The 23,913-nt window shown below is 45.7% G+C and overlaps 1 protein-coding gene across 2 annotated transcripts in view; it reads left to right on the top strand.

Moving 5' to 3' along the window:
• ANTXR2 (ANTXR cell adhesion molecule 2) overlaps window positions 1–23,913 on the top strand; it is a 149,224-nt gene that overhangs the window by 53,804 nt on the left and 71,507 nt on the right. For both annotated transcript variants that reach the window (XM_003129371.7, XM_084973731.1), the window contains 2 exons: window positions 4,900–4,978; window positions 16,756–16,851. In XM_003129371.7, coding sequence (XP_003129419.3) covers window positions 4,900–4,978; window positions 16,756–16,851 — 175 coding nt within the window. The remainder of the gene's footprint in view (window positions 1–4,899; window positions 4,979–16,755; window positions 16,852–23,913) is intronic.

A 23,913-nucleotide genomic window follows, 5' to 3' on the forward strand; every position in this document is an offset into this window, starting at 1 on the left:
TACTGCGTCTTTAGCCTTTCGTCATCCCTCAGGGGGCACCTGGGTTGCTTTCATGTCTCGGCGTTTGTACATAATGCCACAGTGAACATCGGGGTGCACATACCTTTTTGAGTTAGTGTGTTTGTGTGCTTCCGATGATACCCAGACGTGGACTAACTAGACCGCGTGGTAGTTCCGTTCTTAAACTTTGAGGAACCTCCGTACTGTTCCTCAGAGGGGCTGCACCGAAGTGTGTTCCTCGCAGCAGTGAGACACGGAGACCGTCTTCCCTGGCCCGCTGCTGCAGAAGGCTGCTCCTGCAGCCCCTGCTCTGCGACGCAGCGGGCGTGAGGTTCGTAAAACACAGCGCTGGCCGTGCTTCTACCGGGCTTAAAAACTCGTCGGACTAATCCCAAATATCGAAATGTAGCATCCCGGGTTCCGTACGACCCTTCTTCTGTGATCCTCTTCAGCCTCAAGTCATGTACTCTCGCCGTCTGCGCTGCTGCCACGGCGAATGGCTTTGCGGGCCTTCCGCTGCCCTTCCAGCCTGTCAGAGAGCGCTGCGTCCTCTTGGGTCCCGTTGGGATCTCTTTTCCAAACTACCTCCCGATCATTCTTTAGGATTCATGGCAAAGGCGGCTTCCTGCGGGAAGTCTTTGCTGATGCCCCTGTGCGGGGCTGAGAGGATCGTGTGTCCCGGTCTGTCCTCTTGTACCTCTGTGCTTACACCTGTTTCAGTTAATAGCCCATTCTGGCCTAATTGCTTATGTGGCTTCCTTTCAGTTACATTGTAATGCTGTGTTTTATTACTGCATCGGCCTCCTTGGCCTATTATAAGCAATTTATAAATATTAGTGTAATTAGTAATAGACTGATTGAGTGATTGATTGAACTTACTGGCAAACATTCATAAAGCAATTTGGAGTGTGGTTTTAAGTGTTAGGTTCAAACACAGAGCTCAACACAGTTGTAGGGCTGGGTTTTATCAAGATAACATTTTGTAACAGGAAGGAAACAGCTTTGAAAAATTTCTCTACATGCACCTTCTTGACATTATATGCCAGACATCTTTGGAACAGTTTAGCTCTCTCTCTATTTTTAATGAAATTAAGTAGAATGGAAATTCTTGAAATTAAACAGAAAAGTATTAGGCAGTTATTTCATTGCTGCAGTACATTCTTCTATATTATCCGTGTTGCTTTTTAACTTGGATCTAAAGTATTTATGCAAAAGCACCTTGATAGTCTGGATAATGTGTTAGAAAAACAGTCAGATATTACAGGAAATTACAGAGCACCTACTGTGGTCCAGGCACCGTGTTGGACATTTTATGTACATTATTTCATCAAGCTCTCCTCCCCAAACACCTTGAAAGGGGTGCATTTATCTCCATTTTACAGGTTGAAGATGCGGGATTGAGAGTGTAGTGACCAGAGTTCAAACCTAGAACTCCCGATTCCCCAACACGTGGGTTCAGTGTAGCCCCCTTTTCAGTTTTACTTCATTCTTGGGACAAAAAAAGATGAACTTTTTACTCACCTCTCACTTATGTATGGAATGAAGTGAAAATAACATGGCTTTAATACATTTTTGTCCATCATAAAGCTTCTGAACTGAGAGTATGGGTTCTACTGTTGTAAATATACTAACCAGTGGTACAAGTTACATAGCGATCAGAATGAGAAGTCCGTAGACACTGATGGAAGTCACATAAAATAGACAAAATATGCTATCCATATATTTGAGTCTTGGGGCAAAGTAAGGTTAAGGTAATGAGTTTGAGGGTGAGATGGTTTTATCAAACTGTGTGCCAGCAATGGACCAGCAGAGCTTTGGAGAAAGGATAAGCTCATAACAGTGCTAATAGCATATCAGTGCTTTCAAAGCTGTTTTTCTAAAGAAACAACAAAATTTTAAAGCAGGAAGAACTTTTAGAGTGGGTTTTTCATGTTTGCAACACTTTTGAAAAGATTTCCCAGCAAACATATATACAGATAAAATATGCATATGTGGTCACAAATGAATGTCTTAGCAGACAGTAAGTGCCATTGTAGTTACCACGAGAGACACGTTTGTGAATATAGGAAAACACTGAAGGTGTGACGCTGGGGGAGTGACACAAAGCTCACGCCCATGAGAGGAGCTTGGACATAAGCCCCCAAAGCATTTATCGGGGATCTGGTAAACGCAGTAGAAGGGAAAGCACTTTGACTCCAGAGTCAGGCAAGTCCCAGTATTCGGGCAAGTTACCTTTTTAAGGTTCGGGTCCCTTATTCGTAGGATGGAGATGATGCTAGGGTCTCCCTAGGTGGGTTGTTGTGAGAAGCACACGAGAAGACGAGTCCACGCGTTTGGCTCTCAGTAGCGAACGGAGAGACCCCATCCTTGTCAGCACTGTTGTTGCTGTTAGTGTTTTGATCATGCACTGCTGCTCTCAGAAAGGTGAAGATCGTACTGTTCCAGTTGAGTCCATGTATCAAAAAAATCGTCAGGTCCCTCTCCCCGTTTGTGGAGACTTAACTCCGTTTTATTTGATGCCAGCTTCATCCCTGGAGCCTGAGGTTTGGGAACCACGTGGTTGCTTTCGGCTGCCGGGGGATCTCATCCGCACACTACAGCCGAACTTTGTTGTCAGTGTCTCTTCTGTTCTTACTCCCTTTGGAGCAGCATTAAACACACTGTGTGTTTCCTGCATTGCTTGCAGAACCGTTCTGCAAGCCGGTTGAGAAACAACTTTGGTCAGTGTCTACTGACCCCTTTGAAGTTGAGTCAGTGATTACCTGCAACAATCACACATTATCTGGAATCAGATAATCTTCCCCCCAAACTAAAACCATGCCCTCCGTGTCCTGTGCTTTCAGCACGTGCTTTAAAGTAGAGGAAAGGTTAGTTTTGGATTCAGTTATGCTTAGTCTTCAAAAAAACAAAACAAAACAAGACACTCAGTTCTGCAGAATAAGCAAGTAGGCTTAAGTTTTCTTTCTTAAATAGGCCACTTGGCCTCCAGTGTTGGGCTAGTTCAGAAGTTCAGTTAAGGTGATATTTTATAAATACTCCAATTTCTTGTTCTTTTCTGGATTTTTTTAAAAATGAGATGTTTTGAAGGGAACGTTTTATAAGAGTGATATTTTATAATAGGCGCGCTCCTGAATTTTGAAGAAGAGTTTAGCTAGAAGTGTGCTAGGCATATCTCTCCTGGTGGCTTTAGCCCTGTAAGAATCCAAAATAAATATCACACTGAAGGAAAAAAAACAAAACGCATCAAGGACGTTCATTTCTTCAGACCTCTGTGGGATGATGCAAAGAATTCAAAATTTGTGAGAATCCTGGCGTTACCACTTGGCCTTTGGGTAAGGTAGTTAACATCTCTGTGCCTTACGTCCCTCAGCTGTAAAACTGTGACACTGCTTACTTGAAGCGTTCTTGTAAGGATTCAATGCCGTGATACCCATAAAATGCCCAGGACAGCATCCAGCACATGGCAGAGACTAAATACCATTTCTACCTTCTCTCTAGCATCATCATTGAAAATCTTACCGGTGGCTTGAGACTGTTTCTGTTTTATTCTAACTCTCCATAGCAGTACATGGCACACAATTCATGGAATAGAGAAGAAATCTAAATTTAATAAAATGCTGCTCATTCAGAGGAATTAAGGCAAAATTTCTTGCTATGAGTTCTTGGAATTTAGGATATTTTGTGAGCATTGAGCATGGCATTGTATGGAAGCTAGGTTAACAAAATGTTGCCTTCTTTCAGTTTAATGAACAGATTTGTTGGTATACTGATTATTATATGGTGATATACTTGGTAAACTTTGGAAAAGAGCTGTTTCCTTAATACTTTAAAATCTCCTTCTTGTCATGTTTTTCCCTTTTATTTATTTTTAGAACTTGAAAAAAAATTACCAACTGATCCCAAATAATGAATTACTAGAATCTGAATTAATGAGATTTTAATTATTTTAGTGGTGTTATAATTTGAAATCATATTTTCAAAATGAGAACTGTATTTTAATTATGATATTTCTTAGCCACAGACAAAAATTTTTCTATCTTTTTTCTACCTTTGTCAGGATATTTTAAAACCCTGACATCATAACAAAATTGCCTACAAATTTGTGGATCAAATTCTTTTTTCCTCCTTCAGTTTATCTGTCTTTCATTATCATTTTCTCTATTTTTTCACTTTGAATGGCTTGTTATTTCCATTATATACATATATGTATATATATATATATATATATTTTTTTTTTTCTTTTTAGGGCTGCACCTACGGCATATGCAGGTTCCCAGGCTAGGGGTTAAATTAGAGCTGTAGCCACCCACCTATGGAACAACCACGGCAACAACAGGGGAACCGAGCCACATCTGCGACCTACACCACAGCTCACGGCAGCGCTGGATCCCCGACCCACTGAGCGAGGCCAGGGATCCAACCTCATCCTCATGGATACTAGTTGGATTCGTTTCTGCTGCGCCACAGTGGGAACTCCCTCCGTCTTTATATTCTTAAACAATGATCTTGTGATAACGGTAATATCTAGAGACAGAGATCAAAGGATTTTTTGTGAACTAGAAACAATCTCAGCATTTCTCTGGATTAAGGATTTTTTTTCATTATATTTTTTCTAAAAATTTATTATTTTAAACTAAAATAATGGCCACAATAGAAATTTCTTCCAGTTTCTATTTATGTTAATGCTTCTTTTAGGAATAGTTAAATCACTTAAGGAATTTGCCTGTGGCTCCTGAATAATGACTGGAACAAAGAAAGAAAAAAGCTGGGATAATGCATCAAAAACTTTTTAGCAGATGTCCTGGCTAATAATTTTGAATTATTTAAGGAAATGTGAATCTCCCACAATGCCCTAGTTTTTAATTTATTTTAAATTATTGTTTCTCCATTTTCTTTTAGAACTCTTGATGTTTCGGTGAGTTTTAACGGAGGGAAGTCTGTCATCTCAAGCTCACTAATTGTCACGGCCACAGAATGTGTAAGTCACTGTTTGATAAAGTTACCCTTTAAAAATAATCCTTTCCAGAAATACTTTCTGTATCTTCAGTGTTGTTGCATGTACCACGATGAAGAAGGTAGAAGCAGTAACAGTGGAGACCATTAGAAGAAAACGTTTATTTTAGGTTGTTTTTTGCTTTCGTCTTCTTTAAAAGGAATTTTTTAAGAGAGTGTACATTTTGTTTCGATATTTATAAAACTGAAAGTCATGTTTAAAATCAAAATAAGGTAGGAGAATGATTTCCGAATGAAGCCTTTTTTTAAACATTAACTATGTAAATGAAAGTAATATCTTTCTGTCAATGAAGCTTGCGTTAGAGTATCTAAGACATGCGTGTGTTTGAAATTACTAGTGCATCTTAATGAGCAGGCTTATTGTTGTGTCCGTTTTAATGTTGGGGCTTTCTCATGTGAGGAAGGAATTTGATTTTGGTAGCTTGATAATATCTTGGTTGGAAACTGCACTGAAACGGTAATTTAGTTGAGAAGATTGGGTATTTTGGAATGTAAACTCCATTGATAAGACAGTGTTTTCCTTGTAGTTAGTTTTTTTGGTTTACGGAAAGTCATGATATTAGATTATTGAACATGAAAACACAAAGCACTAAAAGGAACTGATCACATAGCCATGTTCTTAGGAGTACATTTTCTTTGTAAAAAACGTAGAAATCCAAACAAAAAAAATCCCAAACCTAAACATTTTCCCACATCTTACGGTTTCACGGTTTCATATTTTGATCTTTTTATTTGAGACTGCCTTCCTCCAGAAATCAGAACAAAGCAGCCGAATATTATCTGTATAAAGGATCGTTTGTCTCCTGCTGTAGGAAAACACTGCAGGGAAAGGAAACATCCACATGGACTCTTGGGTCGCTATTGGATTCCCCAGATAACTCGTTATCAACACCTGTTTTGAGTTTGAAAGCAGCTAGGTGTTCTTTTTTTTCTCCTCCTTTTAGTCTTCATTGCACGTTGCAGTTGGTAGGTTTTGTGGAGGTGGCAGTTCCTGGCCCTCAGGATGTGGGTGAGCTTACAGAGGCTTGCGGGTAGCTTCCCAGTGTGGCGCGCTCTTTCTCCGTCCCCCTTCGCGCTCTTTCTCCGTCCTCCTTCGCGCTCTTTCTCCGTCCTCCTCCCGCTCTTTCTCCGTCCCCCTTCGCGCTCTTTCTCCGTCCTCCTTCGCGCTCTTTCTCCGTCCTCCTTCGCGCTCTTTCTCCGTTCTCCTCCCGCTCTTTCTCCGTCCTCCTCCCGCTCTTTCTCCGTCCCCCTTCGCGCTCTTTCTCCGTCCCCCTTCGCGCTCTTTCTCCGTCCCCCTTCGCGCTCTTTCTCCGTCCTCCTTCGCGCTCTTTCTCCGTCCTCCTTCGCTCTCTTTCTCCGTCCTCCTTCGCGCTCTTTCTCCGTCCTCCTCCCGCTCTTTCTCCGTCCCCCTTCGCGCTCTTTCTCCGTCCCCCTTCGCGCTCTTTCTCCGTCCCCCTTCGCGCTCTTTCTCCGTCCTCCTTCGCGCTCTTTCTCCGTCCTCCTCCCGCTCTTTCTCCGTCCCCCTTCGCGCTCTTTCTCCGTCCCCCTTCGCGCTCTTTCTCCGTCCTCCTTCGCGCTCTTTCTCCGTCCTCCTTCGCGCTCTTTCTCCGTCCTCCTCCCGCTCTTTCTCCGTCCTCCTCCCGCTCTTTCTCCGTCCCCCTTCGCGCTCTTTCTCCGTCCCCCTTCGCGCTCTTTCTCCGTCCTCCTTCGCGCTCTTTCTCCGTCCTCCTCCCGCTCTTTCTCCGTCCCCCTTCGCGCTCTTTCTCCGTCCCCCTTCGCGCTCTTTCTCCGTCCTCCTTCGCGCTCTTTCTCCGTCCTCCTTCGCGCTCTTTCTCCGTCCTCCTCCCGCTCTTTCTCCGTCCCCCTTCGCGCTCTTTCTCCGTCCCCCTTCGCGCTCTTTCTCCGTCCCCCTTCGCGCTCTTTCTCCGTCCTCCTTCGCGCTCTTTCTCCGTCCTCCTTCGCTCTCTTTCTCCGTCCTCCTTCGCGCTCTTTCTCCGTCCTCCTCCCGCTCTTTCTCCGTCCCCCTTCGCGCTCTTTCTCCGTCCCCCTTCGCGCTCTTTCTCCGTCCTCCTTCGCGCTCTTTCTCCGTCCTCCTTCGCGCTCTTTCTCCGTCCCCCTTCGCGCTCTTTCTCCGTCCTCTTCCCGCTCTTTCTCCGTCCTCCTCCCGCTCTTTCTCCGTCCCCCTTCGCGCTCTTTCTCCGTCTCCCTTCGCGCTCTTTCTCCGTCCTCCTCCCGCTCTTTCTCCGTCCTCCTCCCGCTCTTTCTCCGTCCCCCTTCGCGCTCTTTCTCCGTCCCCCTTCGCGCTCTTTCTCCGTCCCCCTTCGCGCTCTTTCTCCGTCCCCCTTCGTGCTCTTTCTCCGTCCTCCTCCCGCTCTTTCTCCGTCCCCCTTCGCGCTCTTTCTCCGTCCCCCTTCGCGCTCTTTCTCCGTCCCCCTTCGCGCTCTTTCTCCGTCCCCCTTCGCGCTCTTTCTCCGTCCCCCTTCGCGCTCTTTCTCCGTCCTCCTTCGCGCTCTTTCTCCGTCCCCCTTCGCGCTCTTTCTCCGTCCTCTTCCCGCTCTTTCTCCGTCCTCCTCCCGCTCTTTCTCCGTCCCCCTTCGCGCTCTTTCTCCGTCTCCCTTCGCGCTCTTTCGCCGTCCTCCTCCCGCTCTTTCTCCGTCCTCTTCCCGCTCTTTCTCCGTCTCCCTTCGCGCTCTTTCTCCGTCCTCCTCCCGCTCTTTCTCCGTCCTCCTCCCGCTCTTTCTCCGTCCTCCTCCCGCTCTTTCTCCGTCCCCCTTCGCGCTCTTTCTCCGTCCTCCTCCCGCTCTTTCTCCGTCCTCCTCCCGCTCTTTCTCCGTCCCCCTTCGCGCTCTTTCTCCATCCTCTTCCCGCTCTTTCTCCGTCCCCCTTCGCGCTCTTTCTCCGTCCTCCTCCCGCTCTTTCTCCGTCCTCCTCCCGCTCTTTCTCCGTCCCCCTTCGCGCTCTTTCTCCGTCCCCCTTCGCGCTCTTTCTCCGTCCCCCTTCGTGCTCTTTCTCCGTCCTCCTCCCGCTCTTTCTCCGTCCCCCTTCGCGCTCTTTCTCCGTCCCCCTTCGTGCTCTTTCTCCGTCCCCCTTCGCGCTCTTTCTCCGTCCTCCTCCCGCTCTTTCTCCGTCCCCCTTCGTGCTCTTTCTCTGTCCTCCTTCCCGATCTGCTCCTCCAGGCGTCCTTTCTCACCTCTCTGCCACACAAACAGGGAAACAAATCTTTGGGTCCCCAACCCACGCAGTTTCAACAAGCGGGGATGCCAAAGTTGAATGACTCATCTGGAATTTACAGGTAGCTGCTTCCTAGAAAGAGGAGGTCTTTCTAGATCTCGCACGGTCTCCGGGGAGCTTGAGGTGTTTAAGAGGAAGGCGATTTCAGAAAAAGGGGCCTGCGTTGTGTCAGACGAGATGAGGGAGTGGGGAGGCAGGTTGTAATATTCCACGAAGGCTCAAAATCCTCTTCCTTGAGGAGAGATTGAGCCAAGACTTGAGGACAGTGAGGAAGTGAACCCTGAAGGCCACGCAGGGGAAGAGTTCATGCAGGGGGGGTGGCACCCGCCTAAGGCAGGACCGGATCTGGCTGGTCTTGGAGGAGCAGGGTGGCCGAGTGCCGGGTGGAGTCGCGGAGGGAAGACAGGTCCTGAGACGAGAGGAGAGAGGGGAGGAAGGGCTTTGTGAGTCATCGGAAGAAAATCGGAGCTTTTCTGCTGAGTGAGACAAGGGGCCAGTAGAAGGTGGAATGGTATGACAGTGTTCTCAAAGGATCATTCTGGCTGCTGGGCAGAAATAGACGTTGCAGGTTAGGGCCCAAAGTGGAGACCTGGAGACCAGTGAGGTCGCTATTTCAGTAATCTAGGAGCCGGGAGGTTGGCTCCACTAGGGAGAGAGCAGCAGAGACAGCGAGGAGTGGTTAGATCTGAAAATATTTTGAAGGTGGAGTTTATGGGACACCTAGACAGGTTAGATGTGGGTGTGAGAAGAAGCCCATAAGGGTAGTTGTAAGCTTTTTCACCTGAGCGACCAGATAGATGAGTTGTTATCAGGTAGAGCAGTTTTGGGGAAAAGGTAAGGTCTCTTTTGGAATACTGAGTGAAAGATGTCCATTTATCACCTCCGTAGAATGTCAGAAAGACTACTGAATACACAAGTCTGGAGTTGGAGACAGAGGTAGGGACTGGAGAGGCACACTTGGGAGTCATTTGGAATGAAAGAGTCAACCCAAGTCCATATGATTTTTAATGGAAAAAAAAAAAAGGAGCTTTCAGGAGGTAGAGCAAGAAAGGAAGAAAAACCAGAGAAAAGTTTTGAATTGATGGAGGAACCAAGATAAACTGCGTCTTAAAAGGAGAGAGGAGGGAAGAGCATTTTACAGATAAATAGCAAGCAGAAATTGTAGGGGAATGATAAAGTAGGGATGTGGGATTAAAAGACATAAACCACTGCATATAAAATAGATAAGCAACAAGGATTTACTATACAGCACAGGGAACTATACCTATTATCTCGTAATAACCTGTAACGGAATATAATCTGCAAAAACACTAAGTCACTATTCTGACTCAGTTTCAATGGGAGACCTGAAATTAACATGATATTGTAAAGCAACTATACGTTAATAAACTATTCATTAAAAAAGAACTTGTGCAGGTCCCTTTTGGTGCAGCAGGTGAAGTATCTGACAGTGTCACAGCAGCGGCCTGGATTGCTGCTGTGACGTGGGTTTGATCTCTGGCCCAAGAACTTCTGCATATGCTGCGGGTACGCCCCCCCTCAAAAGAAGGAGACTGAGAGTAGATATATATTTGGCTGGAGTAAAAGAAATAGAATAGTGGAAGGAAAGCTTGCAAATAGAAATTTTAGACCAGATTATCAATAGCCCCCGCTAACCGCCTCCCGCAAAAAAAAAGAGTTTAGCGTTCTTCCTACAGGTCTGTGGTTCCTCAGCTTCCGTACACAGAGGTGTCAGTGTTGAAATGAAAAAAAGGAAAGAAAATCTCTTCGTTCACACGGTGTTCGCGGGAGACCGAGCTCAGCTCTCCTGAGACAAAGGGCTGGAGGGTTTTTTCCCTTGTAGTTTCATCGAGAGATCGTTGACATATAGCACGGTGCACGTTTAGTGTGTACAGCATAATGATTTGACCTCTGTCACCGTGGGATAATTCTTTTTCTTTCTCATTAGCTATAACCATTATTTTGATTCAAACTCAAATACCTCTGATGTGCGGGAGTATTATCACCGCTTTATAGGTAATAGACTGGAGCTGATGGGAACGTACCTGCCGGTGTGTGCGTTGCATCTCTGTTAAGAAGAGATGAGGACAGTGGGTAACATTACGATAAACGCCAGGCGTTGTGTTTAGGTGATACCCAGCCTTTCAGGCATATTCGATGTGGTCGTTAGAGAGATGCAGTTGGTGAGCTTACTCATGTAGTGTGACGCTTTTGGCTCTTCACAGGCATTTGAAAGCCAAACAAAATAAAACACCATTACATTTGCACCTGATTAATCCTTGTGGCAATCCCATAAATAAAGAAGTCCCTCTTTTGTCCAAGAGCATCCGGGCTCAGTCCTATTTAGGCACTTATGTCACTGGGCTGTAATTTCCTGTTTACTCCTCCGTCTCTCTCGGCAGCCTGTGCCTTGCTCACTGCCTCCGTCCTGGTGCCTGGTCCTGACACAAGGCAGGTGCTCCACGGTGACTGGCTGAAGGAGTGGGAGAGGTACCTGCACATTCCGTTTAAAAGTGAGAAAACTAAGGTCTAGAATTTAGCGATTGAGGATTAGAGTCTGAGGAGCGTTTGGATTCAGGCGGCCCTTTCTCTCTGTCTGTCTCAGAGGAGCTCCCAGATGTGTCTCTGCTTAAAAAAGAGTCAGCGAAAGGGCTTTCCCTCCCCTTGGAACCACTGCTCTACCAGTTCTTTTGGCATAATATACTAAGGGCATAGGTTTTCTGAGCATGAACTAAGTGCCAGACCCTGTGCTAAGCCCTGAACATGCGCTAAAAGCATTTTCACTTAGTTCTCACCCCTCAAGAAGAGGTTATTACTATCACCTTAATTTCACAGAGGAGGAAGCTAAGGAACAATCTTTTTATTTATTTGTTTGTTTATTATTATTATTTTTTATGGCCGTACTCGCGGCATACTGAAGTTCCTGGGCTAGGGATTGAATCCAAGCCACGCGGCAACACTGGATCCTTTAACCCACTGCCCTGGGCCGGCAATCGAAACCGAGCCTCTGCAGGGACCGGAGCTGCTGTAGTTTGGATTCTTAACTCACCACGCCACAGAGGGAACTCCCACCTTCAATCCTTAGCGCGCATTTATGCAAACGCATTAGATGTGCGTCTTCTAGTGGGTGGACCCGGCCCTCAGCCCGGTACAGGGCTTGATGAGCAGAATATTGGCTGCTTTCGGCCTTCACTGCCCCCAGAAAGGGGAGACGTGGAGCCTAGAAGCCGTGGAGATTAAATTGCTTGCTCGGTTTCAAAGTCCAGGAAACACTAGAGTTGAGAATTGAACCCAAGTCTGTCTTCCCCAAGCCCGAATACTTGCGTGAGCTGCCGTTCGTGACCAGGTCCTAATTTGGTTTGTATGAGACGGAGGTTGGCAAATTCTTTTCTGTAAAAGGTCAGGTAGTAATTATTTCAGGCTTTGGGGGCTATCTAGTGACACAACTCAGCTTTGTCACTGTAGCACAAAGGCAACTGTAGACATACAAACAAATGCATGTGGCTTTGTTCAAAAAGGTGTGGATACTGAACTTTGAATTTCATGTGATACATTTTCCTTTCAATTATTTTCAGCTATGTAACAATGTAAAAATTTTTTTTTTTAGTTTGCCCGGCTTCTTATGAAATAGATGAGCTGATTTGGCCTTTGGGCCATGGTTTACTAATTCCCGATATGGAATATTTCAAAAGAATCCAGTAAATGAAATCATCACTTATTCCAGGACCATTTATTCTTCCCCTAGCTCAAATTTATGGGAACAGAATCGTGAAGACCTAGTTCCCCTTTTCTTTGTCAGTTTTATTCTGATGTGGTGCTGTGATTAATTATTTTCTAGGTAGATTGCAACATACTTTTCATGCAATTTTGAAATTTTTAAGTGATTCCTCTTTTCCTACAGTTATTTTGCAAGTGCAGTAGGACTGATGTGTTTTTATAATTCTGATGTTCTGTTAGCTGGAATTTCAGTTATATTTGGTGGAGTAAAGTTTTTGATTGTATGTTGTCACTTGTTTTTAATGAGAAAAAGGAAATTAGATGCAGATGAAGTTCAAAAACTGAATGGGTGCAGGATGCCCAGAAAATACATTCTTCTGACCCTAAAATCAAGCTCAGGGTTCTAGTAGTCCTCGGTTAACCCTTAAAAGGATTTTGGCTTCAAGCCTTGATCAACGTCTGGAAACCGTTTTTAACTGGACTCCTCAGCTGGCTTTGTTTGGTAGACGTCTGAACACGGTCCTTGTTCAGAGTGAGAGTTAGAAATGGCCGATTGGAAGGTCACCTAACAGACAGACGTTCATCCAGCAACTGGCTCTTTCTGCAGTAAAGGCGACTAATGCTTTCTAGAAATTTGTGTTTTGTACATTTCTTCAGCTGCTTCAGGTACTACAAAGTCCTCTCCAAGTCTGTGTTCCAGCCAAAGTTATTTTTTCTTGTTCTTGGAGAAGCCACGCCTTCCACCCACACTCCCTTCTGGGCTTTCTCAGATTTGCTCAGAACCCCAGGCAAGGCTGGTCCCCTCTCGGCCTGTTTCCATGTGCTCGCCTTCTAGACGCCTCTCATTTATGATTATTTGTTCCTCTTTCCACATAACCTGTGGCTTCATGAAGATTTGTCCAGTATGGTAACTTTGCAGCTTTTGGGTGTGGAAAAGCCGCATGCCTAAACAGAAGTGAGAGGCTGTTAGGGCCACCTCTGATTCAGATCTGTGAGTAATCATATCTAGTTTCACCTGATTCTTTTTTTTTTTTTCTTTTTTTGGTCTTTTTTGTCTTTTTAGGGCTGCACCCACAGCAGATGGAGGTTCCAAGGCTAGGGGTCCAGTCGGAGTTGCAGCTGCTGGGCTATACCACAGCCACAGCAACTTGGGATCTGAGCCACGTCTGTGACCTACGCCACAGCTCACAGCATCAGATCCTTAACCCACTGAGTGAGGCCAGGGATTGAACCGGCAACCTCATGGTTACTAGTCGGGTTCGTTAATCACTGAGCCCCAGCGGGCACGCTGAAGTTTCACCTGACTCGAAGTCTGCAGTCTGCAGCATGGTGTCTTCTCATGGGACTGCAGTGTGTGTTTTTAACCTTTCCTTAATTTGTTTATAAAGTGATGGGAACAATAAAATTATTTCCCCTTCAAGGCTGAAGTCTTTCATGCTCTGATAACAGCTCTGGCAAATCAAAACAAAGGAACTGGGAAAGCTTAGATTTGTATCCAGTTAAGTGAGCCAATGTCTGGGACCAGGGCATCCAGGGCTGTGTTTGTGGCAAGTTGGGTTGCATTAAATTCTTCGCTTCCTCTGACCTGTTTCCATCATACTTAGCTTAAATAAAGATTAGGTCTCTAGATCTTTAGAAAGTATGTATTTTCTTTTCTTTTCTCCCTCTCTCTCTTTTTTTTCTTTTTATCACCATACCTGTGGCATATATAAGGCCCCAAACTATGGGTCGAATCAAAGTTGCAGCCGCTGGGCTACACCACAGGCCACAGCAACAGTGGATCTGAGCCACATCTGTGGCCCACGCCACAACTTGAGGCAATGCCAGATCCTTAACCCACTGAGAGAGGCCAAGAATCAAACCTGTATTCTCATGGACACTGTTGGGTTCTTAACCGCTGAGCCAGAGTGGGAACTCCACGTATTTTCATATTCAGTTTTCTTGTAGACTAGTCTTAAGAATCCGTTGAATTGGTAATATCGTCATGCAAAATGTATGTCTGCCTCTGGACGTGCGTAATGTTTTGTTGATGTTCCTAACAGGGGCATTTTTGGAAAGAAAACCCAAGAATTTTAACCGCCTGTCGTGGCCAGCTCATCCATTTTAACTTCTGTCAGTGTGATTTTCTGAATTTCCTGCTCATGAAACATTTGTAGAAAGAGAAAACTAACCCTAGGGCTTTTAGTGTATTTACACCCTCCAGTTTCGCATCCTTATTTCTGAACACAGGCCTTGAGTTCTAAGAAAGGGGAGGACGAAGGTCGATGGGACCCCTTGAAAGTCGTGCAGCGGGGCGAATGGCGAGCCGGTTCCAAGGATGCTGTGGCGTGGGCCTCACGTGGGAAAGGCCTGGCGAGGACTGCTGAGCACGCGTGGCCGGGCACTGGCCGGGGGGCCTTGTCTTTGGAGGGGAATCATGAATTTATACATTTGACGACATTTCTCCCGCAGCACGTCAGAGCTGCCATGTATTTCTTCGACATTCTCTTCCTGCCGTGCTCTTAGTTGTCTAGATTTTAGAGCTTAGCGTGGTCAAGCCTGTGGAGAGTTGCAGGAGTTGCTCGTGAATGTTTAGAATTCTGTACAGAAAGGTGCGCTATTGAGTATTTTCTTTTTTTTTTTTTGCTATTTCTTGGGCCGCTCCCGCGGCATATGGAGGTTCCCAGGCTAGGGGTCCAATCGGAGCTGTAGCCACCAGCCTACGCCAGAGCCACAGCAACACGGGATCCGAGCCGCGTCTGCAACCTACACCACAGCTCACAGCAACGCCGGATCGTTAACCCGCTGAGCAAGGGCAGGGACCGAACCCGCAACCTCATGGTTCCTAGTTGGATTCGCTAACCACTGCGCCATGGCGGGAACTCCAGTATTTTCTTCAGTAGCCTGATGTGTGCTCTGAATTACTTTCTTTGGTTTTGAGGGCAGAACATTTAAATATTTTCCTGGAAATTCTCTTAAAGTATTTATCTTCTCTCTCTCTCACTCACACACACACTCACACACACAACTTTCTTGTGTAAGACACTGATGTAGATGTTTAGGCTTTATCAGTTATCGCATGTTGAGATTACATGTTCATTTCAGCAAACGTACATCAAGAAATTCTAGATGAGTGCATGTCTTTTTATTTCTCATATTTTAAATTCCTTATGGTAATTGTCATGTGAGAGCATCTTTGAGTGCCTTAAGAATGCTCTACTAGCAAACAGTAGAGCTCTATGAAGGTTGTGTGTATGTGAAGTTTCTGTAGTTATTTTCATTGTCTTCTGAAAAATAAATGAAGTAATCAAGGATTCTGGGCGATATTTTGGTGGTGTCTGTTTTGGTTCATTTGCAGCCTAACGTAGCTGTAGAAATAGCTTGTATGATTTTTCCCTCTTATATCCAGATGCAAAGTTAGAAATCAAAGCACCGCTGTAATTGTTCATGTATACTTGCTTCTTAATCTTTTCCTAAAAATTTCTGAAATTAATGAATGTTTTATACTCTATACTGCTCTGAGAATTATTTTAAAGTTATTTTTAGTAAATTTATTAAAACTGAAAGTAATTATAGCAGTTACAGCGGATAGCAATCAATGTCTTTGAAAACTGAGACGTTCCCATTGTGGCTCAGCGGGTTAAGAACCCAGCTAGTGTACATGAGGATGCAGTTTGGTCGCTCACCTCGCCCAGCGGATTAAGGATCGCCAGGAGCTGCAGTGTAGGTCAAAGACGTGGCTCGGATCTGCTGTGGCTGTGGCTGTGCCCATGCGCTTAGTAAACAGAGGGAGATACCAAGCGCGGTCTGCCTGGGTAGGGAAGTCGGACGTGGGCCCTGCCTTCCTAGAGCTCACAGTGAATGTGAAAAAGGCAAATGAGGTAAATAATGGCATCTCAGCATAAATAAATATGCGCAGACACCCATCAAGAGACCGTGATAAATGCTAAAGGTTAAAGAACAGAGAACCATGCCCTTATGGCGAAGAGGGGCATTTTCTAGCTGGAGGTACAAGGAAGGCTTCCCCAGGAAGGGACTTAAGCTAAGCCCTGTAGGATGAACAGGGAGCCGGTAGACGAAGAGGGTTGGGCCTTGGCAGCAGAGCCCAGAGCAGGGCAGAGTCTTTGGGCCGGAGGAGCTGGGCGTTAGGAGGTGAAAACCCCAGCGTGGTTCTCGTGTGGGTGGCACTCGAGCTGCCCTCAGAGATCTGACCTGTGAAGGTGTGAGGTTGCATTTACCCGGCCGCACACGTTCCACTTGCCGAGAACCGTTGTTGCTGCATCGTCACCTGCTTGGTGATTTTTGATATTCATCTTGTCCTGTCATTTGAACACACAAACAAATAGTGTTCCGTTTTCGCAAAGTCTGGGGAAGTGCTGCCTGGAGGTAATCATGCTTGTAACCAGAAGAATCCTCCCCAGAGACAGACAGGGCCGCAGGGACCATGCGAACAGCTCCAAATTGTGGTTTTGCTTGCCTTATGTTTCTTCAAGGCATAATTCAAAACACTTTGGAAGATTTCATATTTATTGTGGCCTGTCTTAACATAGTATATGTGAAATAAATGTAAGGGAATTTAATACAAATAAATTATAGTATATTTAATATATAAGTGTAATAAAAAGGAATATCATATAAATAGGATATAAGGTAATTTATACAATTTAAAGAATTTAAAGAAATGCAGTTGAAATCCGGTTTGACATTTTGTTGCTTTCTGTATTACTTTCTGCTGTTTCCTTAAAAAAAAAGTGTGTTTGGGATTTGATCCTTAACTTTGCTGACTGCCTTGCTTTTGTTTTCTGCTTCCTCTAGTCTAATGGGATTGCAGCCGTCATCGCTATTTTGGTGTTACTGCTACTCCTGGGTATCGGTTTGATGTGGTGGTTTTGGCCCCTTTGCTGCAAAGTGGTGAGTAAGAAAGACTTGCAGACCTACAACACTGAGGTATAAAGTCAGGCTGAAGTGTGAGTCAGTGCCACATTGTGCAACAGCAGAGTCTCAATTAGCAAAGTGAATTTTAACAATTTTTATCACTATAATAAAATTCCATTCATGCATTCCAGAGAATGTTTATTATGAACATTTATTCATCCAGAAGACACTTTGCAATCAGGTTTGGGGGAAGAAGGGGAGAAGAAGGTAGGAGAGGTTATGGGATGAAGGGTTTTCTGCTCCAGTGCAAAAGAACTTCACGTGAGTTGATGTGTTCTGCCGGATTAATTGAGAGAGGTTGGTAATCGGTCAGGGTTTTTTGGTTTTGATTTTTTTAGCGTTTATCGAATGTTTCGTTACCTCTTTGAAAGCTCTGCTATTTTAGGACCTTCTCTCTTTGCCTCTTGGAAAAAACATTTTTGAAATAAGTCACGTCAAGGAGAACAGACTTGTGCTTGCCACGAAGAGAGAGGGTGGGAAAGGGATGAAATGGGAGTTTGGGATTAGTGGATACAAACCGGTATATAAGGAGCATATCGACAGCAAGGTCCTCTTGCACAGCACAGGGAACTATAGTCAATATCCTGTGATAAAAGCACATTGGAAAAGAAGATGAAAGAGAATAAATGTATGAGAAACTGAGTCACTTTGCTGTACACGGGACGCTAACACAACACTGTAAATTAACTAGACTTCAATAAAAAAAGCAAGAAGTCTTGTGCAAATGTTAGGATATTTGTTAAACAGTCACTTTGATGTTATGACAGTTGGTTTTAGGTTGTGTCATTTTTCGACTGTGAGGAAGACCTGAAAGCATCCGGGTGTGTATAACCTTTTTGTTGCGACCGTAACAGACTGCCGCACATCTGGTAGCTTAGAGCCACACCAGTGTAAACTGCTACGTAATCGCCTCCAGCATGGGTCCCACTGGGCTAAATTCAGGTGTCGATAGGGCTGCATTCCTCTCTCCTGCTGTTGAGAGAATCTGCTCTCTCGCCTCCTCCATCTCCTAGAGGCCACCGCTGTTCCTTGCTGCACGGGCCCCTTCTCCTCCTTTGAAGCCGGCCAGCTTGCGTCTTTGCGACCATTTCTCTGTAATCACTGGTCCCTCTGACTCTGAACCCCTGGGAAAGGGACCACGTGATTAGGTTGGACGCATCTGAATAATCCAGGATAATCTCCCATCTCAGGATCCTAGCAAAGTCTCTGGCCCTTTAAGGCAATTTCGTCACAGTTCCAAGGAATTAGGGTGTGGACATGGTTACAGAACTGTGATTCTTCCTACCACAGGGTGGAAGGTTGAGTAATAAACATGAGCACATTTCAAGCAATGCAACTTGGACTGTCCAGACTTCATAGGAAAGGGAATCCCACCTTCTTTTGATAGCACGCCTTTTCTTCCCAGCACATTGTATGGAATGCTGTCACCTGTAGGTCACTAGTGTTTTACGTGACTGTGTTTTCTTCTCCTTACCTTTGTTCATTGATTTCGACTTTCTTGCAACTTCAGGCAGTGCTTTGTTTTACTCCTGCATTGCGTTTCAGTCTGCTTCCATGAGGCAACTTTGCAGTCCTTTATCTCAGAGCAGTTGGCCCAGGGAGGAGGCACAGAATTAACTGCGACACCAGTGGAGACAAGAAGTGTGCTATCTCTTTGCTGAACTAATCAGTTTCCTGCCGTAGCAATTTCTGCTCAGTTTCCTGTTGTAATCTTGATTATCTTAGGGTGATTTTTAGGCGAGCGAGCATTCTTGAGTCTCAAGTTAAAGAGCAAAAAGGCACCTTCATGTGATCCATGGTCCTTGTTTTTTTTTTTTTTTTTTTTTTTTAATTTAAACTTCACCGTGGCAGATTTCCTTCTTGCATTATTTTGCAGTTTCATTTAATATTGATCAGAGGGCTCGAAAGTGTCAAAGCATTTTGATTTTTCACAAAGACACGTCCTGCTGTACAGCACAGGGACTGTACCTAGTCACCTGTGATGGAACGCGGGGGAGGGGAATGTGGCAGAAAGAGTGTGTATATACGTGTGACTGGATCTCCACGCCGGATGGCCGAAAGGGACAGCATGTCCTAAGTCAGCTATAGTTAAACAGTCAAAAAAATAAAAGGCGGCTGTGGAAGACTGCAGCGAGCTTCTCCGGGAGGCGCCGGACGCGCTCAGTGACGTCTCCACCCTCATGCTGGATGTTGCAGAAAAGGATTCGGTGGCCAGGCGGTGAGCGTAGAGCCCTCCCGTCCCTGTCCCTGCCGGTGGCGAATCAAATCAGGCGTGCTTCTTTGTGCGAGGCACCCTGGGGCAGCATGAAGGTGTATCTCCAGGAAGTCAGAAGGGCTTCCTCTTCTCAGAAACAGCATGTGCTTACTCATTTCTGGAGCGTTTACTTCCTAGAGAGAACCGTCTTTATTTTACACTTAGAAATAGACTGAAGAGCAGCCAGCCCTGAGAACGAGCTTGTCTTTAGGTCTAGGAATAAATGAACCCTAGCAAATGGTTCCTAAAGTAAGTTTAAAAACAGGGAGACGGGGAGTTCCTGTCGTGGAGCAGTGGTTAACCAACCCAACGAGGAACCATGAGATTGCGGGTTCAGTCCCTGGGCTTGCTCAGTGGGTTAAGGATCCAGCGTTGCTGTGAACTGTGGTGTAGGCCGGTGGCAACAGCTCCGATTAGACCCCCAGCCTGGGGACCTCCATATGCCGTGGGTGTAGCCCTGGAAAAGACAAAAAAGACAAACAAACAAAAATCCCCAAGAAACCCCAGGGAGATGGTAGAGGCGGCATTCTGCATTCAGCCCTTAGCACTGTCACATGTGCCAGAACTGTGCCAGGAGCTGGGGACACGGCAACGACGATTATATAATCATTACGTGATTAGCACGTTTTCCTGTGAAGCCCAGAACCGTGGGCGAAGTGTGGACGGAGGTTGAAGCTTATAAATGGAGGCGTGTGTCCCGGTAGCAAGATGTGTGAGGAGCACAAAGGAAGAGGGTTTTGCCAGAGTTAAGGGGTTGTTTCAGGGAAGTGGAGCCGGGCTGCTGACTCCCAACCGAGTTTTGAATGTAGTGAGACACCGCAGTTGAAGAGGGGCTGTCCCCTGAAGCGTGTGGACTGACATGAGTTACTCAGGCACGCTTCTGGAAGGGCCAGGCTGAGGCCTAGCGTGTCAGGGAAAGGGGGCCACTCCTGTGTCTTTGAGGACATTTGTACTCACCCCAGGGATGATAAGAAGCCACTGGAAAGATTTGATCAGTGTAATCCCCTAAAAGAAGTTTTGCTGGCTTGGTGTGGTGCTGGGTCTGGTCCTGGTGGGGGTTAAACCATCCAGCTGAGTTCCGTCAATAATTGAAACGCAAGGCCAGTGGCAGAGAGTGGGCCTTGGATGTGGCGGGGCGGGGGCGGGGGGCACCGCCTGGGGTGGGGAGTGGGTGCAGACTGCCCTCGGGCAAGAGGCTGCAGAGATGTATTATGCCAGACGAGGAACAGAGCCAGTGTTTTGTAGCAGCTGTAGGTGGAGTGCAGCCTTTAACATAAAGAGGACCCGGCCTGAGCTGTGTCGAGTGCGCACGGAAGCTCTGTGCGCCTGGGAGAGAGGAGGCGGCGGTTTGAAAACGGGGCGAGGAGACCTAACCTCGTGAACACAGAGCTCCCGAGGGCACCAGAGGGGGGTGGTTCAGCGGCAGGGGGTCCACTTCATTATGCTTAGAGACTGTATTTCTGCCCTGCTCACGTCAGAATGTGGTTCATGAAACAGTTCTTAGCAGCATTAACTTGTTTAGGAATCCCTTTGCTCTTTGCCTATTGTTACCAGTAATTCTGCTTTTTAAGGGGCAATGGAATGCATTCATCTCAGCTTTGCTCTTGGGCAAACTTCTTTTGCTTGTCTTTTAAGTCTTGGGGCCAGTATTTCACCTCCTACCTGAAATATGACTCAACAGCTTAAAGCGTCCGTTTTCGGGCACATTTGCATCATGTCAGCAGCCCCTCCTTGAGAATGGCATGCTCAGAAGGTCTTATCAAGGTAGAAATCCTGGAGGAAAAAAACCCCGAGCTGGAGGCGCCAATGTCTGTCACTCGTTCTTCATTCAGTCATTTCATATGTTTTTAAAGTATCTTGCGAAATAATTTAGCCATTCCTTGTTTAGAGATTAAAATTTCACCCACGTCTCATTAGTGGCTCAGAGATGACAGAGTGGCTTCTCTCTTGGGCGGTGGTTCTCCGTTTCTTTTCTGCTCCTCGTACCTGGACAGCCCTCAGGGCAGCAGCTGCCCGATTCCCACTCGCGGCGCTTCTCTCGAGGGGAGAGGATGGCTGGATGAGACACGCCCAGGCTGCCCGACAGACCCTCGAGAGGAGGTCTTAGCTCCTTGAAACCATGGATGGTATCTTTTATGGCAAAAAGGGCTTCACCAATACGATTAAACTAGGGCTCTTGAAATAGGGAGACGATCCAGGATGACGTAAGTGGGCCCCACAGGCCGGCACAAGTGTCCTTGTAAGAGGGAGGCAGAGGAGAGAAGACCCCCGGGCAGGGGAAGGCAGCGCAGTGGTGGAGGCGAAGATTGGCGTGATGCCGGCCGGTACCAGGCAGGGACGCCGGTCGCAACCAGAGGCTGGAAGGTGCAAGGAGCAGAGACACCCTGGGCACCTGTGAATGACAGGGTCTGCCAACAGCTGATTTTAGCTCTGTAGTTCTCAATTTGGACTCTTGGCACCCAGAACTTTAAAAAAAAAAAAAATTCGGTCGTTTTCAACTACTGAGTTTGTGGTAATTTGCGACACAGCAGCATTAAGAAACGAATAGATTCCCGAAATGATTCTGATACTCGCCAAGGTTTGGAATCACTGCTCAGGCTAATGATTTGGAGAAATCTCATGTGATGTGTTTTCAGATCAAGTCATTACATCAGTGTTTATGGAGTGAGTGCAAGAGGTTGTAAGATGGGAGATAATGAAATAGTCTTCAGAATATTTACAAAGCCTCCATGGCAGTTAAAATCCATGTGCATTCTTTAAAATTAGAATTACCATTCTGTTTCGTTTTGAGTAACTGTAAATATGCATAATGCTTTATAAACTGAGTAGAATTTATTGACTGCTTTCAGAGCAACAAGGCATTTTGTTGAAGAAACGGGTTTCTAATCTTCGCAAGTATCCAAGGCGAATGTATTATTAGAACCTATTGACAGCAAGGATCCATGGTCAGTTTCCTTGGGATGTCACTCCTTGTTATTTGCTGGAAGAGGCCAGTACAATCCCATTCATATTCCGACACACAGCACGGTGCACTGTAGAAAACAAAGGAGCAAAAAGCAGAAGCAGATACTAATACGGAGAACAGGGAGTTCCCATCGTGACTCAGCGGTTAATGAACCCGACTAGTATCCACGAGGATTCGGGTTCAATCCCTGGCCTCGCTCAGTGGGTTAAGGATCTGGCATCGCTGCGGCTGTGCTGTAGGCCGGCAGCTGTAGCTCCGATTGGACCCCTAGCCTGGGAACCTCCATATGCCGCAGGTGCGGCCCTAGAAAGACAAAAACAAACAAACAAAAACCAGAGAAAAAATCAGGGGTTGCCAGAGGGGAGGGAGTTGGGGAGGTGGGTGAAATATGTGAGGGGATTAAAAGGTCCAAACTACTAGTTATAAAATAAATTAGTCATGGGGATATAATATGTAGTACAGAGAAAATGGGCCGTAATGTTGTTAGAACTTTGTATGGAATGAAAATGTTCAATCACGAGTTCCCTTGTGGCTCAGCTGTAACACACCTGACTAATATCCATGAGGGTGTGGGTTTGATCCCTGGCCTTGCTTGGTGGGTTGAGTATCTGGTGTGGCTGTGGTGCAGGCCAGCAGCTGCAGCTCTGACCCAACCACTAAACCTGGGAGTTTCCATATGCTGCAGATGCAGCCCTGAAAAGCAAAAAGTATTGAATCACTATGCTGTACACCTGAAACTAAGACGAATACAGCATTACAAGTCAACTGCAAAAGATTATGATGGTCCCTTGGCTTACTATTCTGTTTCTTAATGAATTCATAAAGAAGCACGTGGTATTCTGGTATCACAGATTTGGTTTCTTTGTTTTTATATTTCAGTATAATTGAATTCCTTTTAACCTTGTGTATTTTAATGTAGCTTATTTTTTCTGGGAAGGGGTTCATAGGCTCACCCAGATTGCTAGAGCAGGACGTAGAATAAAAAAGGTTGGGGAAAAACCCTGCAGTAGAGTCTCTGGCCACCACAGATTTACCTTTACTATCAGACTCTTGTAACTTTCAATTCTCTCTTCATTTTAATGAGTACATTCAAAGGTAAAAGAGAGACATGATAACATTTAAAATGCAGATTTGAGTCCTCTGTGTGCCCCGGCTTTCCCTAACAAATAGGATCTAAACCAGTGATCTTTCGAGGACGTTTGTAATAATAATAATGAGAATGATAAAGGAACCCTCATGCAAAGCTGGAATCTTTAGGCACTGCCAGGAGTGAGTTAGAGAGTGTTGTGTTTACAAACTCCTCCGTGAGGGAAGGTTGTCATTTTCGTGTGAAGATATTTATCACCATCTGTTTAGGAGCTCATATCCCACTCATTGAGTAGCCTCAGTCCATCCTTTACAACTGCTTTTCTGTAACGAAAACAGCAGCAGCAGCCTTCCTTTTCTCTTCAATTAAAAGAGGGGGCAGGAGAGATTTAAAAACAAAATCATGTATTGGAGTTCCCATCATGGCTCAGCAGTGAAGAACCCAACTAGTATCCATGAGGACACAGGCTCGATCCCTTGCTCAGTGGATTGCCATGAGCTGTGATGTAGGTCGCAGATGTGGCTTGGATCTGGTGTTGCTTTGGCTGTGGTGTAGGCCAGTAGCTGTAGCTCCGATTTGACCCCTAGCCTGGGAAACTCTGTATGCCGCAGGTGTGGCCCCCCAAAAAAATAGAGAGAGAAAAATCATGTATTGACTCACTAGTGAGTTGTTGGAAGATTTGGATGTTTTCATCATTGTTTAGCTTAGAAGCTATGTTGAATTTACGGCAGA

Source organism: Sus scrofa, chromosome 8 (assembly GCF_054392235.1).
Source record: "Sus scrofa isolate SSC_HxYL_T2T_F1_AM1 chromosome 8, Sscrofa_HxYL_maternal_Yorkshire_Landrace_v2.0, whole genome shotgun sequence".
NCBI classification, from domain to species: Eukaryota; Metazoa; Chordata; class Mammalia; order Artiodactyla; family Suidae; genus Sus; species Sus scrofa.